General features: G+C 34.9%; 2 protein-coding genes across 9 annotated transcripts in view; one reads left to right on the top strand and one right to left on the bottom strand.

The window, feature by feature from the left end:
- The window catches only part of IMMP1L (inner mitochondrial membrane peptidase subunit 1), an 81,865-nt gene extending 70,236 nt beyond the window's left edge, over positions 1 to 11,629 (top strand). For all 6 annotated transcript variants that reach the window (XM_043580865.1, XM_043580866.1, XM_043580864.1 and 3 more), the window contains 2 exons: positions 10,502 to 10,612; positions 11,462 to 11,629. In XM_043580865.1, the coding sequence (XP_043436800.1) occupies positions 10,502 to 10,612; positions 11,462 to 11,530 (180 nt within the window). In that variant the 3' untranslated portion in view covers positions 11,531 to 11,629. The remainder of the gene's footprint in view (positions 1 to 10,501; positions 10,613 to 11,461) is intronic.
- The window catches only part of DNAJC24 (DnaJ heat shock protein family (Hsp40) member C24), a 54,733-nt gene continuing 47,795 nt past the window's right edge, over positions 11,147 to 18,084 (bottom strand). For 2 of the 3 annotated variants that reach the window (XM_043580861.1, XM_043580860.1), the window contains exons 4-5: positions 16,900 to 16,968; positions 11,147 to 13,078 (exon numbers count right to left, since the gene is read on the bottom strand). In XM_043580861.1, the coding sequence (XP_043436796.1) occupies positions 12,948 to 13,078; positions 16,900 to 16,968 (200 nt within the window). In that variant the 3' untranslated portion in view covers positions 11,147 to 12,947. The remainder of the gene's footprint in view (positions 13,079 to 16,899; positions 16,969 to 18,084) is intronic. The other variant, XM_043580862.1, reaches the window with a different exon arrangement.

The following is an 18,084-nucleotide window of genomic DNA, read 5'->3' as shown; positions in this document are numbered from 1 at the left end:
TTGGAATTTTGTATTCACAAAGCGAGGTTTCATTTTAAATACCTTCCAAGGTATGGTGCATTAGAGTTGTGGTTTTGATGAATAAAACACAAGTGGAAGAATTATCTGTCAAGAAAAACATGTAACATAATGCCTTTTGTGTATTTTTTTAAGGCATTGGTAACATCAAATACAACAAGATCTACATATTTCATTGTAATTATTTCTTCTTTGGAGTATGGACTCTTTTCTACCCCAGATTTTCTATTTCTTATACCATTTCAGCTGTTGAATCAGATTTCTTAGCCAGTCTCTATATGAAGTACTTATGTATGGGAGCCATAGAAAATGGAAAAAAGTCTATTCATTCATCTATAGGAGTAAATCCATATAGGGATGAGTTTTGACTTTGGGAAGAATTATTTGAAGTCCCAGGAATAAAAATTTTGGTGGAAACATAATAGTACATGCTTTGCACAGTATGTATATATCTGATTTGCCAACTGTTTAGACTTTTCTCAGAGAATGAGAAAATTCATTATTTACATACTTACCACTCCATTCTACTACTCTCTGAAATACCCTGTGTTTCATTAAGTTAGGCTCGTATTTTGGAATATGAGAACCAGAGTGTACAGTAGGGTGTATTAAAATGAAGCTACAGAGATAGTCTTGAAATGAGAATTGAGATGCTTCTTTTAAGTACTAATCCAAAAGCAAAACAGGTAACATTATTTTACAAATAGAACAAAAAAGAAGAGCAAAATAATCTATTGTCCTAGAAAAACAATACTATAGGATTGGGACATTAATACTAGATGGCTAGGATGGCAAGGCATATTTGTTGTCTGATCTCAGAAGCTAAGCAGGGTCAGGCCGGGTTAGTACTTGGATGGAAAAGGCATGTTTGTTGGCTTTAGTCCCAACACCTTCCCCCACTGTGTACCTTCTGACTGGTTGGTATACAGTTGCAAAGAAGTGAAAGCTTCACAAGGAAGAGCCTAAGCATTTGGTATTTAATAAACATTGCTTAAGATGCCTGTTGAAAAAATAAAAATGGTAGTCTTAACTACATTTGGGAGATTTGATCTTAAAAACTGAATTTCACTTTGCAGAGAACTGGGTAAACTGTTTAGGAAACTAGGAACAAAGAAAGCCCATCAGACACCATTCATACCAGCAGGTGGGGCAGCTGATAAACACAGTAGCTAATAATTAGTGAGTGCTAACTGGGTGCCAGGAGCCTTATGTATTGTTTCATTTGGTTCTCTGAAATATTTCTGTAAGGTATTAGTCTCAGTTATATAGAAGAGTTTTAAATAACCTGCTTAAGGTACTTAACCTAGTAAGTGGCAGAGCTACATTTTGAACTCAGGACTCTTGTTCTGTAGACTGTATCTTTTAACCACTGTGCTGAGACAGCCCATCAGAAATTCCTCTTCAGGCTGGATGGAGGTATTAAGTACTTGCGGAGCTTAGCTTGCAATAGCTATGGGAATGAGCAAGTCAAGTCTTAGATTAAGTTCTAAACCTATTCAGCAAGCAGATGCTCAATAAGCATCCCCCATCATTACTCCAACCTGGAGCTATAGCCTATTGGAACTTCTGTGAAATTCCTCTTTGGTGATAATTGGCTAATGAACCCAACGTGGCACATTTTTAAGTAGGGAAGAACAATAACAGTCCCCATGAATGATGCAGATAGAAGAGTAATAAGTGAGCATTTAAATGGGGAGAAAAAGAAGCAGAACTGCCCGGAAATAGTACCCACTGAAATACTCAATGTGTTAACTGTTTCCTGCCTGGTCCTTACAAATGTTAATCCCTTTGTCAGGCATCTAGCATTTGGGAGTACCACCATCAGGACTCCAGGTAGACAAACGTGGGCAAGAAGTTGTGCCAAGGAGAATGTCCATGAAAATAGAATGTTTGTGAAACTGTTTCTGAGTTTGGCTTTCAGAGATACTCATAACTGGCAGTTGAGACTCCCATTTTTTTGAAATTAAAATTAATCATGTTTTCTCTGCCTTGTGTTATCAAAAGCTCTTCTACTTGATGGCCTCCTAGAGGATTCAGTGCTTCACTTTCTGACATACATATCTTTGTGTATAGCTTTTGTTGGTGTTATAGGGAGCATAAACTCCAATAATTATTGATGATGTTTCTAATTTTGCTTTTGCATGAATCATACTAATACTGGGTTTTATGAAGTTCTTTCATTTCCCAATTTCTCCCTAATTATTTCATTTCCCAATATTCTCCCTAGTAGCTTGTATGCACAGCATCTTACCATGGCTATGTTTTGGTTATATAAGTCATGATTAAGCAGAATATGCATTAGCCACATAATGGTATATAGTAATTTGACTTGATCCTGCTTAACTGGAAGATAGTAACATAAAAAACAATTTTTTGGCATTAATTGTTAGAGTGAAATGACATGTGAAATGAAATGTACATTCATCATATGGGCTTTTTTCCAGGGTAGGGAAATTATACATTTTTATATTTCACATTTATCATTCCAGGAGACCCAAAACAAAATCTTGAAAATATATGTGGAAAATTACATACTCTTAAGATTAAAGTGTTAACTGATGTATTACCCCATTTACTTTTGCCAAAAAGAAATAAGGCTTTATCTGACTGCTTTCATAAAATGTGTGTACCTCTCCTTTTCCTCTATAAATCGGGAAAAGGAAAAAATGATGTCAAAAAAGGATTCCTAAAACTTTATCCCTTTCCTTGCCTTTATGATTTTTGTTTCTTTAATAACTACTGTTTTCCTTTTCATTTATAGTCATTTTAGAAAGCTTACTGAGGTTTGAGTAGTAGCAGGCCAGTGCATACCCTACCTTTGTTGCCTGTAGATTATAAAATATCCCGCCAAAAAGGGTTAATTAACAATGAATCTATTATTAGGGTTTTCTGTTTCTTGAAACTTTTGAAAGGCCAGACATACAAATATTCTCCAGTTGGAACTTTTTCTTAATTAGATATTTTTTGCTTAAATAAATGAGTTTGATTGCTATTTAGTAAATGTGTTATTTGATATTGTGGACTCTTGCATCAGATTTCACTTGAATCCAGAAAAGTAACACCTGTGGGTTGGTTCACAAAGCCTCTTTTGTTAAATGGACACCCGCGGGCCATGAGGCAATTACATTTGTTGCTTGTACTATAAAGGAGGCACTTAACTAGACCTCAGTAAGTATAGCTAAGAACTAGAGGCTTGATTCTTTTGTCCAGCCCTGAGATTAGGTTTTATCATACATCAGGAAGTAAACCTCTGACGTAGAAAGGAAAAACAAGAATGTTTTAAGGGTTCTTTCAATGCTTTAAAAGTTAGCCCTGGGAAAATTCAGATTAGAGCCCAAGTAAAAATTTCTCTGTGGTATTCATTGTAAACATGTTCATATCTTCTTACTCAGCTTCACAAATTCATTCAAGTTGGTATGGCAGATTTACAAAGGTATGAACAGGAAAAGTAATCTAACCACTTACAGTTTTGGTTATGAGAAGTAACGAACAAAGGTATGGATGGAATTAGGGATTTCCATTTTTGGTAATTTGCAAACATTTATTATAAATGAGTTTATTGGAGTCCTTACTACTTTAGTTGCAAAGTTATAATAGCTCTTTTTAAAATACATTTTAAACTACCATTTTATCTATTAATATTTTATTATAATATTGCTATAGGATTTTTTTCTCTTAACTGGTTTGAATATCCAATTTAGTGATAAACAGGAGGTTATCCCACAGATAATAACTGTGTTTTGGGTTAGAAAATTTTTGTTCTGTTTCTTGCCTCAGTCTATACCAGAAAGGTCAAGTTTTAAGTTTTGGACCCATACCAAAAATGTGTTGTACTTTATGTTTATTTAAATAAATGAGTTCTTAGCTAGGCTAATATTTTAGTTATCCAGAGATCTGGTAACAGTAGTGCGAATTGCAATCATTTATTTGTACTATAGAAAGAAACAGAACCTTCTATATAGATTGGAACTTCAGTCCCTCTCTACACTATCAAAGGCAAAAAAAATAATAAATAATTGAACAAAGCTCATCCTAACCTGCATCGTGATTGACAGTGTTCTCTTTTCAAAAAGTACAAGTATCACTGAAGGGACGAGGCATATTAAGATACATATATGTGCGTGTGTATATATGTATATATGTATATACACACAGACGGCCCCTGATTTATTATGGTTTGACTTAAGTTTTATTTTTACTTTATTGCGCTGCAAAAGCGATACATATTCAGTAGAAACTGAACTTCAAATTTTGAATTTCGATATTTTCCTGGGCTGATGTGCAGTAGGATACTGTCATGGTGCGGGGAAGCAGCAGGTGACCCACAGCTTCCAGTCAGCCTCACAAATCAAGAGGGTAAAGTGACCATTTGCAACCAACCATCCTGTACCATACAGCCATTCTGTTTTTCACTTTCAGTGCAGCATTCAATAAATTACTTGAGATATGTCACCCTTGGTTATAAAATAGGCTTGTGTTAGGTGATTTTTGCTCAAGTGTAGGCTAATACGTGTTGTGTGTTTAAACTAGGGTAGGCTAAGCTATGGCATCCGGTAGGTTAGGTGTATTAAATGCCTTTTCGACTTAGAATACAGGTGATCCTTGAACAGACAACATGGGTTTGAACTGCATGGGTCCATGTACACGTAGATTTTTTTATACTATGGTACTGTAAATGTATTTCTCATACTTATGTTTTCTGAACATTTTCTTTTCTCTACCTTATTTTATTGTAAGAACACAATGTATAATACATATATAAAATACGTGTTAATCGACTGTTTATGTCATCAAGGCTTCCTGACAACAACAAAACTATTAGTAGTTAAGTTTTGGGGGAGGTCAAAGGGAATACATGAATTTTCGACTAGTGGGAGGGGGGTCGGCACCCCAGGCCCTATTGTTCAAGAGTCAACTGTATTTTCAACTTATGATGGGTTTTTTTGGACATAACTTCATGGTAAGTTGAGGAAGATTTATATACATTTTTTAATTAAGCACTATATACTGGGGTTCTTTAAACATTTATACATATTGCCCTGCAACTTTTTTCACTGTCTTCATATAAATCTATTTGGTTTTTTTTTTAACCAGCTGTCTACTATATAAATAAGTCATATTTTACTTAACCACTACCTACTGAGGAACATTTCTACTTTTGCCAATTTTGAGATACAAGCAATACCATGTTGAGCTTCCTTATTTGTACATGCTGAGTTTGGCAAATCTTTTCTAGAGATTTTGAAGGGAAAGGGTAAAACAGAAACATACAAGGGATGCAACTGAAAGGGATGCAAGGTGGAGAGAGATGCCACTTTACTTACATGAGAACTTTTAGTTCTTACCAAAAGTATTCTCTTCATATTACTATGAAGTATGCTAAGAAAAATTATACAGACTTTTAAAATTAGATAATTTGAACGTTTGTTTCTGGCAACGATGAAGTGATCCTGAATTTGCTGTCCTGTCATAAATAACTAGAAAATCGGACAAAATATGTGGAACACCTGTTCTTAGAGAATGCAGAAGCAGGAAGTACAGGACAGATTCCTAAGAGAGGAGAAACAAAGCAAACCCTTTACTTGTCCCTACATTCTCCTGTAAGGCAGGAGGTACCTTTCAGAAGGTACTGAAGTAAAATTTGAGCCAAAGGTAGTGGTTTTGCTGAGCTGAAGAGACAGAGACTGGAATAGAGGGAAGTTTAAGTAGTTGGGACTTATGGATGAAACTGTCTGGGAAAGCAGAGCTACCGAATGATCAACATAAATCTCCATAGATGTTCTCTTGGCTTTTGCTGAATACTAAATTGTACCCATTTATGGTGAAACCTAGAAACTGAACAAAGAAGGAGTGGGGAGCCAAGCAATTCCCAGAGCTCACACAGGGCTGAGAGCAACTGGAGTTCTGACCAGCCAGAACAGATAGATGTCACTGAATACTCAGCATATTCAATAGAGATCCCAGAATATCCTGCCTTAGTAGTAGGCCTAATGTAGCCCTTAGAGTACACTGTGAGATAGACTCAACCTAACAAACTTAAAAACGAGGCTTGAGGGGCGCCTGGGTGGCTCAGTCAGTTAAGCGTCCGACTTCGGCTCAAGTCGGGATCTCGCGGTCCGTGAGTTCGAGCCCCGCGTCAGGCTCTGTGCTGACAGCTCAGAGCCTGGAGCCTATTTCAGATTCTGTGTCTCCCTCTCTCTGACCCTCCCCCATTCATGCTCTGTCTCTGTCTCAAAAATAAATAAACATTAAAAAAATTTTAAAAACCGAGGCTTGAAAGTAATAAGCTGATCCACAGCTAACTTAACTGCCTCCCCTAAAACAAGCAGACCTCCCTCAACATTCAGCACACTCTAAAGAAACACAACAAAATCCACTCAACAAATGAATGTCCAGCTTAATCACAAATTACTGGATATGTGAAGAAGTATGAAAGTGTAACCAGTAACCAGAAGAAAAATCAATTAAATCCAGAAAAGGCAGAAGTAATGGAATTAATAGACATGTGCTTTAAAACACTAATTCTAAATATTTTCAAGGATCTCAAGGATGAACATAATGAGGAAAGAAACTGTAAATATAAAAAAGAACCAAATGAAATTTCTAGAGCTTAGAAAACATTGTATAGTGTTTGTAATAGATTAGACTGCAAAGGAGAAAAGATCCTAGTCTATGAGAAAATATTTGCAATACCTGTCAAAGGACTTATATTCAAGGTAAAAAAGGGATTCTTAAAATGAGTAAGAAAACCCATTTTAAAAACAGTAAAATATTTTAATAGATATTTCACAAAAGATATGCTAATAAGCACAAGAAAAAATGCCCATCAGAGAAACGCAAATGAAAACCACAATGTGATACCAATAACCTACGAGAATGGAAAAAGATTTTTTATAAGTTTATTTTTGAGAGTGAGGGAGTGCACACACACACACATGCATCAGTTGGGGAGGGGCAGAGGGAGAGAATCCCAACCCAACTCCATGCTGACAGCACAGAACCTGATGTGGGGCTCAAGCCCACGAAACATGAGATGATGACCTGAGCTGAAATAAACAGTTGGATGCTTAATCAACTGAGCACCCCAAGGTGCCCCTAGTATGGCAAAAAAAAAAAAAAATTTAAAGGAATATACCAAGGTGTGGAGCAACCAGAATATTCATACATTGCTGTAGGAGTGTAAAATGATTTAATTACTTTGGAAAAGTTTAAGGTTAAGCATACACTTATGGCCCATAAATTCTACCCCTTGGTATTTACTGAAAAGAAATGGATTTATTTACACAATGTTTATAGTGCTTTATTTGTAACAGGCCCAAACTTCAAAGAAAAATGTCCATCAGTAGATTTATGAGCAAACATTGTGACTTACAATAGAATTCTACTTAGAGGTAAAAAGGAATGAATGACTGATACATACAAGATAGATTAATCATAAAAAATTGCTGAACAAAAGCCAGATACAAAATAGTATGTATGTACAATCTTGTTTATATGAAATTTAGGACCAGGTAAAACTAGTTTCTAGTCATGGATCTCATCAGTTGCCTGGTACTGGGATGGGAACTTTTACATCTTGATTATGATTAAGTTATGTAGGTGTGCACACCTTCCAAAACTAGTGTCAAACTTGAAGTGAGTGCCCTTTATGTAAGTATACATCTATAAAATTGATTTTTAAAGTGTACATCGCACTCTATACCAAAAATAAGTGGAGTAATTTCGACATCATGAATTTTTTTACTGGAGACTAAGTAATTGACAGGTCAGCAAAGGTGACTGCTTTGATTTTAAGAGATCCACACTTAGAGGTTTTCCTGTTTATAGAGAAGCTCGTATTAAAGAGCTCATAAGTGATGAGGTTGTTTCCTTGATTTGTGTACTTTATATCAAGCATTGACATCTGTGAGATGTAGAGGATATTCCTTTACTGTAAGTGGACGCATGGGGATTAGAATGTATAGGCTTCAGATAAACGGGATTAGCATGTCCCATATTTGAACCTACTTCTATTAACTATGAATAACAGTACTACACAGGTTGTTTTAAGGATCTAATGAGTTTTTTTTTTTTTTTTAATTAAATAAACCAGAAAGCCATGTATTACATACTGGCTTGCTTTACTCTCCCCTCCCTTTTGTTCCACTCCTTGCGATCAAGGACTAGGTAAAGATAGCCTGGGTCACAGTCTTCCATGGGCTTCTGGTAATATGTTCTGGGTTCTCTTAGCATATTCCTTTCTGTATTTGTTAAGTTATACCAGAGATAACACTTCATCACTGTATTTAGCTAACTTGAAAGAAGCTTAGGTCATACAAAAGTGATTGTGCTTTACAAGAATTTCTACTCACTAATATTACCACCAAATATTGGAATTCCAGTTTTGGCTTAGTTGTTGCAAAAAATAAAGATCATGGCATAAATACTGTCTATTTGCTTGTTTGATCATAAGATAGTAGACTTAACAAAAAACCCAAGCAGGTTAGTAACATGTTGTAATCCAGGGCCCCAAGCAAGGCAGGCTTTTTAATCAGTGCTCTAAACAATCAAGAGTATTTGATATGGGCAGGCAAGGTTGGGGAAAACTTCATGGATAAATGGAATATATATTGTATCCTGGTTTATTATGTTTTTTAGAACTCAGAAACAAACACATATTAAAAACTATGGAAATTTAAACATAAATGTCTATATTATAGCTTCTCCCAGAGTGGTACTTTGAGACTATGTTAATGACACATGGCTTTTCCAAATATACTATTTTGTTCCTTTTTCATTTATGACCTGAGTTGGATTCATTTCTCTACTCGAGCAGTATTAAGCTTCACTGCCATAAATCCACTTATTTTATAGGTAGGAACTAGTCTTGCTTTTGACTCTAGAACCTATAACTAGTTCCACTAATAAAAATGAGTGATCTTATAGTATCTGATATTCTTTCAAGAAACTTGTTCTTTCTCTACAAGTAGATTTAACATTGAAATCTGTCTACATGAAAATAATTAACTTGATTTGTTTTGGGCAAATATTTCTGCATAAGACATTCCAAAATTATATGATTCCTGATGTAAAGTGAAATTCAGATTTTATATACTTGTACACATTCATTTTTCCAAAAGGTAACATGGGTGTTTGGGGGAAAGAAATGAAAAATAGGTAGATCACACAGGATTTTTAGGAAAGTGAACACACTCTGTGATATTATAATGATGAATATATGTTCTACATTGGCCAAACCCGTAGAATGTACAACACCAAGAGTAAACCCTAAGTTAAGTCTGGACATTGAGTGATTATGATGTTGATGTGGGTTCAGCAAGTGTAACAAATCTACTACTGTGATCAGGGATGTCAATGGGGGAGGTTATGTATGTGTGGGGGCAGGGGATAGGTCGTAAATCTCTGTACCTTCCTCTCAGTTGTGCTGTGAACCTGTAACTGCCCTAAAAAAAATCTTTAAAAACAGTAATTTGTAACATTTTTTAATGTTGCAGTCATCTCTTATTAAATCCAATAGGAGTATTTTTCTTCATATAAGGTCCCTAAGTAATAAATAGCCAGTCAAAAGAAAAGTGAAAAGAAATTTCTTCTCAGTAGGTCATTTTGGTCTGGTCAATAATTCAACTTTTCTGAGTAACAAACTGTAAAATAATTTGTACAATGCCGAGTAATTTTTAAATATGGTATATTTCATATCACAGAGGGCATTTTTTTTTTAAGTAAGGTGTTCTAAATATTCTTATGGTTGACAGAGTAAAAATTTAAACTTAACGTTATTTACCAGTTAATACCCAGGACATATAGGAGATAGGGTCTTTCATTTGGTAGAAGGTCACCATCATTAATTTACAACTGATGATTTTATAATAGGTCCTTCTAGTTCTTGATGGTCATTATTGAAGTATAATGCATTGAAGATATGGCCTGTACAAAAGCAGAACAGGGATCTTAATTAGAATTCTGACAAGCCCACTCCAATAAAATGATGAGATTATTTGTAATTGATGTCACAATCAATTACCATTTAGTTCATCATGAGCATTCTAATAGGTCTGGCCTTAGTATTGGCCCCAGGATGTTGCTGAGTGAGTGGCTGCCCTGCTTATGCTGTTATAGAGACAGGAGGGCACATTTTCAGTCAGCATCCTAATGACCTCTTTTGAAGTCTATTAAATTAATGACCCTGTCACACTGTTTTGATCTCTTATAACCTCAGTTTGGGGTTTGTGTAACAAATTAATGTTTGGGAACCGTGTGGCAAAAAAGATCTTTTAAAATGTTGAAACCTTCACATTACTTACTAATATTCAGTAGAAGATATTGTGCAAGAGATAAAAGCAAAAATACAAATCACAGGGTTTGTGTGTATTTTATAAATGAGAACTTTAAAACATTTCTCCATACTACCAAAAAGACGTGCTTCTTATAGTACCCAAATTTATTTTTCTTTTTGAAAAGGGGCTGCTTTCTTCTCTAATTCTAGGTGCCAACAGGTCATGTGTGGTTAGAAGGTGATAATCTACAGAATTCTACAGATTCCAGGTATTATGGACCTATTCCATATGGACTAATAAGAGGACGTATCTTTTTCAAGGTATTATTTTCTGCTTAAAATTTAGGCTTTCTTCTCTGAGCTGGAAAAAAAAAATTCTTTCAAAATGAACTTTGAAATATTCAGCTATCAATGGACTTAACTGTAGCAGTGACTACATTTAGGAACCTGCTGGCCTTCAGAGCTATAAACATTACCCTTTCCCCCACTGAGATAGGTAATTAAGAGTAATTTTTTGTTTGAATAATAAAAATTCAAACTACTTTAGTTATAAGCCTTTCATTTAAATCTCCAAAATGTAATTCTTTCTCATATAACTTTTACAACTATATGTTTACCTTGGGCATAAATTAATATACATTTACAGAAGAACAGTGTCGAGTCAAACAAACTACCTGTTAAGCAGGGATATCCCAGTTAAGTACACCGAGTAATGGTCTTACCATGGTTATAAATGTATGACTCAGGAAAGATTATTATTTTCACTGGCAGTGAGAAGAAGAACACATGAATACTTGGGGTGGTTGGATAATTTGCAGGATTCTTTGCACTTACGCAGATGTTATATTCAAGTACTTAGGTTCAGGGTTCACTTTATTTGAGGGTAGTAAAACAAAACACAGACACACATATTCATACATCTATATTCACACACTATACACAGGTAACTGATATAACACAGCAATGTTCCAAACTTTAGAGTTTAAATACATGTACACATACAAGTTTACTTTCTAAAGTCTTATTTTGATATAATTTGTTCTTGACTAAAGAATAAGGAGAACGTATTTCATATATGGCACAGAGAAAACAGATGGATAAAAACAGGGAGTATGATGATGATGTAACATCATTTCATTAATTGTCTTCAATCACATTTTGATTTTACAGATTTGGCCTCTGAGTGATTTTGGATTTCTGCGTGACAGCCCTAATGGCCACAGATTTTCTGACGATTAGCAAGCATTTATTCTTTTGATTTCATTATTCTCTCCTATTCAAGTGAATTTATCATTGCCACTGAAACCATGTACTTACTAATAAACTATTTGCTATTTAGTTTTAGTCATTTTTAATTGTTAAATGTAAAGAATAAGCAACACACACTGCAAGCTATATTAGTTCAAAATATATGGATAAAAATGTAATCCAAAGTAAGTCCTCTAAATTTTATGATAAATATAAAAATATTTTTAGGGGAAAAACCTGGGTGACAACCTCACTTTTGAACTTTTGGTTTTATAGCTATGATGAAAGTAATCTCTTGAATATGCCTTATACTTTAGCTACATTTACAAGTCAGAGTAGTAACTAGTCTTGTAAGTCCAAACTAATAATAAATACCAGGAGTTCAACCTAATAAAAAACTGCTAAGTCACATGCTTGGTTCACTCATTTGAAATTAGGTAATGAAGTTTCAGTGATCCCATAAAGGATTTCTCAGATTTTTAAAAAATGAGTTCTGACTTATACTGTACATAGATTATCAAATGCAAAGGAAAATAAAATCTTTAGAGTGTATTATAATCAATAATAACATTATAAAAGTCCATTTGGTCATACCAGCAATGTAGTGGTTCTCTATTCATAAATAGAGACATTAATACTCTTAGACTTTGAAATAAAAAGGAAAGTAATGCATCTGTTTCAAATTAATATTTTTTAAAAAACTGCCACTTCCTAAGTTACATTTAAAGTTGAAGATGGCAGTGTTCAAGCCTTACTCCCTTTAATGTAGCCACACGAAGACTCAGGGAAGATAGTGCCAGGACCGGAGTCAAGTCTTTTGACTCCAAAGCTGTCTTTTCCACAGTTGCCACTTTACCTTCCTGAAGGTAACTTCATGAATATCCATATCCAGTCCTAGTTATGAGACAACTAGGTTCACATGCTATTCACAAAGATTCTAATTTAATTCTAATGACCTGAGAATGAGATACTTGTACAACAGGCTGATAACTTTAGCACAAATAAATGTCATGTTACTTCAGAAACTTAGTAACTATAAAGGAACATGATGATACTGTGACGCTTAACAAGAGGAGACATGCTTATTTGAAGAAAAGGAAAATTCTTATTTTGTACCAAGGAGAAAATGGACCAAATAACAAAGTTCTCAGATGGGAATTCACAAAATATAATTTATAATTCAAGTCTTTTTTTTTGTGATCTACAAATATAAATACATATAAATAACTGAGTTCATTTTCTATTAACCTAGGGTGGCCCTCGCTTGAGTCTTCTATTTTCTCTGCAAATAAAAGAGCTGACAAAAAAAGAATCCTGCTTCTTTTTATCAGCTTTATACATTTACTTGAATGGGCGCTCTTCAACATGTATGAATACAGAGTTAAAGGATCCCATTTAGTGAACAATTTCAGCCATAATGAAGGAGTTCTATTATTAGTGAACATGTATCACAAGAAATCAGGGTAACTTCTTCTGCTTCATCCTTGGAAACACTGTATTTTCCACCACATCGGCAACTCAGAGAAAAAGTGTGATCATCTGTAAAGAAAACAACATGATGCATCAAAGGTTTACAAGTAACTATTTCAACACCTTTTTAAAAATGCAGCTTATGTCACAGAAATTGCAAACCAAAAAAGATTTTCAGTAAGTATAAAATGTATCTAAATGAGAACTTGAAAAGATTTCTTATATAAGGACAATGTTTCTAAAAATTACCTACCAAAGAATCTTTTTGTTTTGTTTTATTTTTATTTACTTTGAGAGAGAGGGGAGAGAGAATCCCAAGCAGGTTCTGCGCTGTCAGCGCAGAGCTCAACTCAGGGCTTGATCTCATGAACTGCTAGATCATGACCTGAGCCAAAATCAAGAGTTGGACACTCAACTGAGTGAGCCAGCCAGGCACCCCAAAGATCTTGAGGGGACAGCAGATGCTCAGGGGTGACCCATGACATTTATTTGAAGTCTTCTGTTTTCTGTTTTAAAATATAAATTTTACATTCCTCTCAATTTATTTGTCCAAATTATTACTGTGAAGGAAAGAGAAAAATAGCTCTACATGTTTTACTGTTAAGCCACATGCTTTTTTGCCTGGAGTATATGCTTTTAGAGAAAACTCTGCTAACTTAACTGTTAATCAAGTTTAACATTTTAAATACTCTCTGTTCTAGTATCACACTAATTCTGTGAAGTGAGATGCCCAACAGAGAGCATACAGCACAAGGTTTAGTCTACCAATGGTAGAAATTTCACTAAATCTGTCCTCTGGACAAGTTGAAATGCTTATGTCCTTTGACTGAAAGAATCTCTGATCCACTGGTCATTCCATTTCAATGTCACTGAGAAGTGACTGTCAAAGAAAAATAATGATTGATCACCTTATCCTGCTACTGCCAAAATTTTTTATTACAAATATATCAAATATCTTCATTCAGTTCTCAAACATTTTTAACACTCAGATCTTATAATATATGCCACTAAAAAAAAAAAATTCGACCGCCTTCTATTTGTTCTCTAATCAAGTTTGGCCTTGGAAAAATTAACAAGCCAACTTTTGGGGTGCTTGGCTGGCTCAGTCGGTACAGCATGTGACTCCTGATCTCAGGGTCGTGAGTTCAAGCCCCATTCTGGGCATGGAGCCTACTTAAAAAACAAACAAGCCAATTTTACGTGTTTCTTTTACCAGTAAGGAAAACATGAATTCATTCACACAATCCTTATTTCTCATCACAATGCCTTTTTTCTCCATAGACAAAATTATTTGATCTTGTATTTTAAAATGCTAACATCCTTTCTGTTTGAGCCAACATATATACTGTAGTAGAGCATGCTTTCAAAGTGAATTGTTTCATTATTAAATTGTCTAAAATTGTACATATTATAACCAAGGGTTTTCTTAAGCTAAATGTCCCTCTTGTTTTTTTACCACCTCAGTGAACACTGAGAAACAATCTGAGGTGACAGGCGCTCAGTAAATGATGCAGAGGCCACCATGGGCTACTGTGGAGTTTTGTCATAGAGGATTCCAAATGTTAATGCTCACTAAAAATTCACATCTTGTTACGTTTCTTCTTGTATTATTCTATCACTTAACAAAGTGATATCTTCACAGAAACCATTTTAAATACATTGAAGGCAAAATGACCAAGTTGTGAAACAGACTAACTCTAAGGGGAAAAGGTTAACTTCACTCCCTCAACAGTTCTTTGGGGATGCCTTTTAAGCATAGTAAAATGCACTGTTTCATACTGTCCTTAGGTCAAGAAGATGGTAATGTGGCTATGTCTACCATGTAGGGCTTCATCCACTTTTCTCCTGCTCGGGATCTTCACTTTCCAAGGCTATTCTGAAAATGGCTATGAAGGAATCTTCGATTTCTTATTTGCCCAGTTGATCACACTTGGTATTGAACTGCATCTGTCAAGAATGCTCTTTTCAATTGCAAAGAACAATTCGAAATTGCAAATTCAATTGCAGAACTTAGATTACTGGTTTTTAATATTCTTGCAAAAATAACAGCTTCATGCAGCTGTTGGCTGCTCAGTATGTTCTCTTAAGGATTATCTCTCAACAATAAGGATTATTTCCATCTTTATATATTAAAAAAAACAAACATTAATTGAAATAAGTGTCAAAGTATGTCTGATACTTTTAAGATTCACTGTAGCTTCTTATAACTGATTCATTGGCTGTGGTTAGTGCATCTTCTGCACTGTCCAGTTTATTTAAGGTAATCCCAAGGACAGTGACACATTTATAACTTGACGATTTCATATTGTACATTTCCCTTTAATATCTTGTTTTTTTACATTTGTATCAGAAAACTCATTGTATTTGTTGACTTAACAGATGCTTGAACAACCAATCCATATTCATTTAAAATAAAATCTAATATTCATATTTTTAAAAGGCTACTGAAGGAAAAATTACAAAAACCAGTTTGGCTCTTTCATATTCTCAGGAATCATTAGGAAACAAAATATATTAATTAAATCAACTGCAGCAAGAAGAATGTGTCTAATAAGAGATTAAACACACATATACCCAATACTGACTGATGAGGTACCAATACTATATTTTCAAAAAATAAATTTAGTTGGGCAGGTCTCCTTGATAAATGACATGCTTTAGTCTGTCCCCTCCATGAACTAAAAGAAGTCTTTCACCAGATCCTATGTCACTAGTGTGTTCATAGCAGTTCTCTCGTTTACTCTGATGAAACCATTATTAACCCCTGGAGCCCCAGGTACACAAAACCTCAAATTTCCCAATCATTCACTGCAAATGAGAATTTATACACTATGATTTCATTTGGCACTTCAGGAGCACAGTGGCCTATAGGCAGAAACATGATTCTCCTCCTAAGTCAACAGCCTGTGACCCATCTAAGAGCATGAAGTCAAAAATTTGCCATTAAAAAAAAATATTCCAGTAAACTTGTTTTCAGGAAGGATGTGCTATTTATCTTCTACCTAACCATACTCACTAGTAAATTTTTATAAACCCCTAGGGAATTTTTACCCTAGGCTAAACAATAAAGTTAGGAATAAAGTATATAAAAATTCTAGGAATTAGTAAGATTTTCTTCACTTGTCCAGAGAAACATGAACGTAGAAGGAACTTCACAGTGTCTAGCCAGAGTGATTCATAAAACTATCAGAAGAGTAGAGAAATTAGATTTGTTTTAAAAATCTAATAATAGAAAAGGGAAAAAGAACGACTTCATGGTGGGTAAAAAACCAAGTTCCAAGCAGGAGAGTGTAGTATTAGGAATCCTGCCCTGACAGTTTGTGATTCCATATAAAGAAACAAAAATAAAAATTCTAATAGGAATTCATCTCAAATATCAACACAGGAGGATGGAAAAAATTATTTTCCCTATTACACTAGTGGGGAGTAAACCAAAACCCAAATCATGTAAAAAAGAAAATCTCATGAAACTTTATGTACCTAACATCTAATTAGAATAGAAAAATGACTGGAGGGGCACCTCGGTGGCTCAGTCAGTTAAGTGTTCGACTTTGGCTCAGGTCATGATCTTGCGGTTTATGAGTTTGAGCTCCACACTGGGCTTTCTGCTGTCAGCATGGAGCCCACTTCTGATCCTCTCTGCCCCTCCCCAGCTCACGCTCTCTCTCTCTCTCAAAAATAAAAATAAAATAACAGAACTGGAAATGGGTCAATAATGGACCTTTAGAATGAAACAAAAATATTCTTAAAAACACTATATATATATATATATATATATATATCCAAGTTATTCTATTTTTTAAGATTACCAAATATCCCATGAGAGTTTTTCTTCTTAAAGAAAATCTCTAATATTTTTCTCTACTGTAGTCAAGAGAAAAAATCTCAACCTTCATTCCAACACATTTCTTCGAGATATACTTGAGCATCTACTGGTCCCGTATTTCTTAGATCACCTTCTGTAAAATATAAAGAGATGCTTAATTTGATACTCTAATCATAACCATGAAGAATGCTGAAAAGACAACTCCAGCCTGGGGACTACAGTTCTACTTTACTTACCATTTAAAAACTCATTTTACCACTTTTGACAGCAGTTTTAAGGCTACCTAATAGTCCACTTCTTATAAGCCTTAACAGTCAAAATCTATCCTATTTTCCACAAACATTGAACAAGCAAAAACCATAGAATTGATTTTGATAATTCCTTGTGATTAACTAGTGACCTCTATTTTGTGAAAGGGAATTTTTTTGTCAGATAAACTATACCTGTAACTAAGGAAGGCAGCGTGGAGTTGGGCAAAAGTAACTATTTGAACCTTAGTTGTAAAATCTTACTAGCTTTCTAACCTTAGAAATATACCTTAGATATACTGAGTTATCTCTTAGCTACTTCAGAAGGGTTGTTATGGACCAAATTGTGTGCCCCCCAAATTCATATGTTGAAGTATTTGGAGATAAGCCTTTTAGGAGGTAATTAAGGTTAAATAAGATCACAAGAGTGGGGTCCTAATCCGATAGAATCGGTAGCCTTATTAAGATGAGGAAGAGAGGTTTATCTCCATGCACAGGCACCAAGGAAAGTAGGATATAAAGACACAGCAACAAAGAGGCCATTTACAAGCCACTAAGAGAGCCGTCACCAGAAACCATATTGACTGGCACCCTGATCTTGGAATTGCAGCCTCCAGAACTATGACACATAAATTTCTGTTATTTAAGCCACCCAGTCTATGGAATTTGCTTATGGCAGTCAGAGTAGACCAACACCAGGGTGTTGTTCTAATCAAATGAAATCAGGCTAAAAGTGCTTTAAAGAATAAATCTCTAGGGGCGCCTGGGTGGCTCAGTTGGTTAAGCATCCAACTCTTGATCTCAGCTCAGGTCTTGATCTCAGGGTCGTGAGTTCAAGCCCCACATTGGGCTCTGCACTGGACATGGAGCTTACTTAAAAGAAAAAAAAAAAAAAAGAATAAAGCTCTAACCAAATGTAGGGGGCTGTTTGTCATCTGATTTTAATTGCTTTCAACAGAGTCGTAGGAAACTTAAAGACAATACTTTAATAAAAGATTTCA

The sequence above is a fragment of the Prionailurus bengalensis genome, chromosome D1 (genome assembly GCF_016509475.1).
Source record: "Prionailurus bengalensis isolate Pbe53 chromosome D1, Fcat_Pben_1.1_paternal_pri, whole genome shotgun sequence".
Lineage (NCBI taxonomy): Eukaryota > Metazoa > Chordata > Mammalia > Carnivora > Felidae > Prionailurus > Prionailurus bengalensis.
This window is presented reverse-complemented; position numbering and strand designations above follow the sequence as displayed.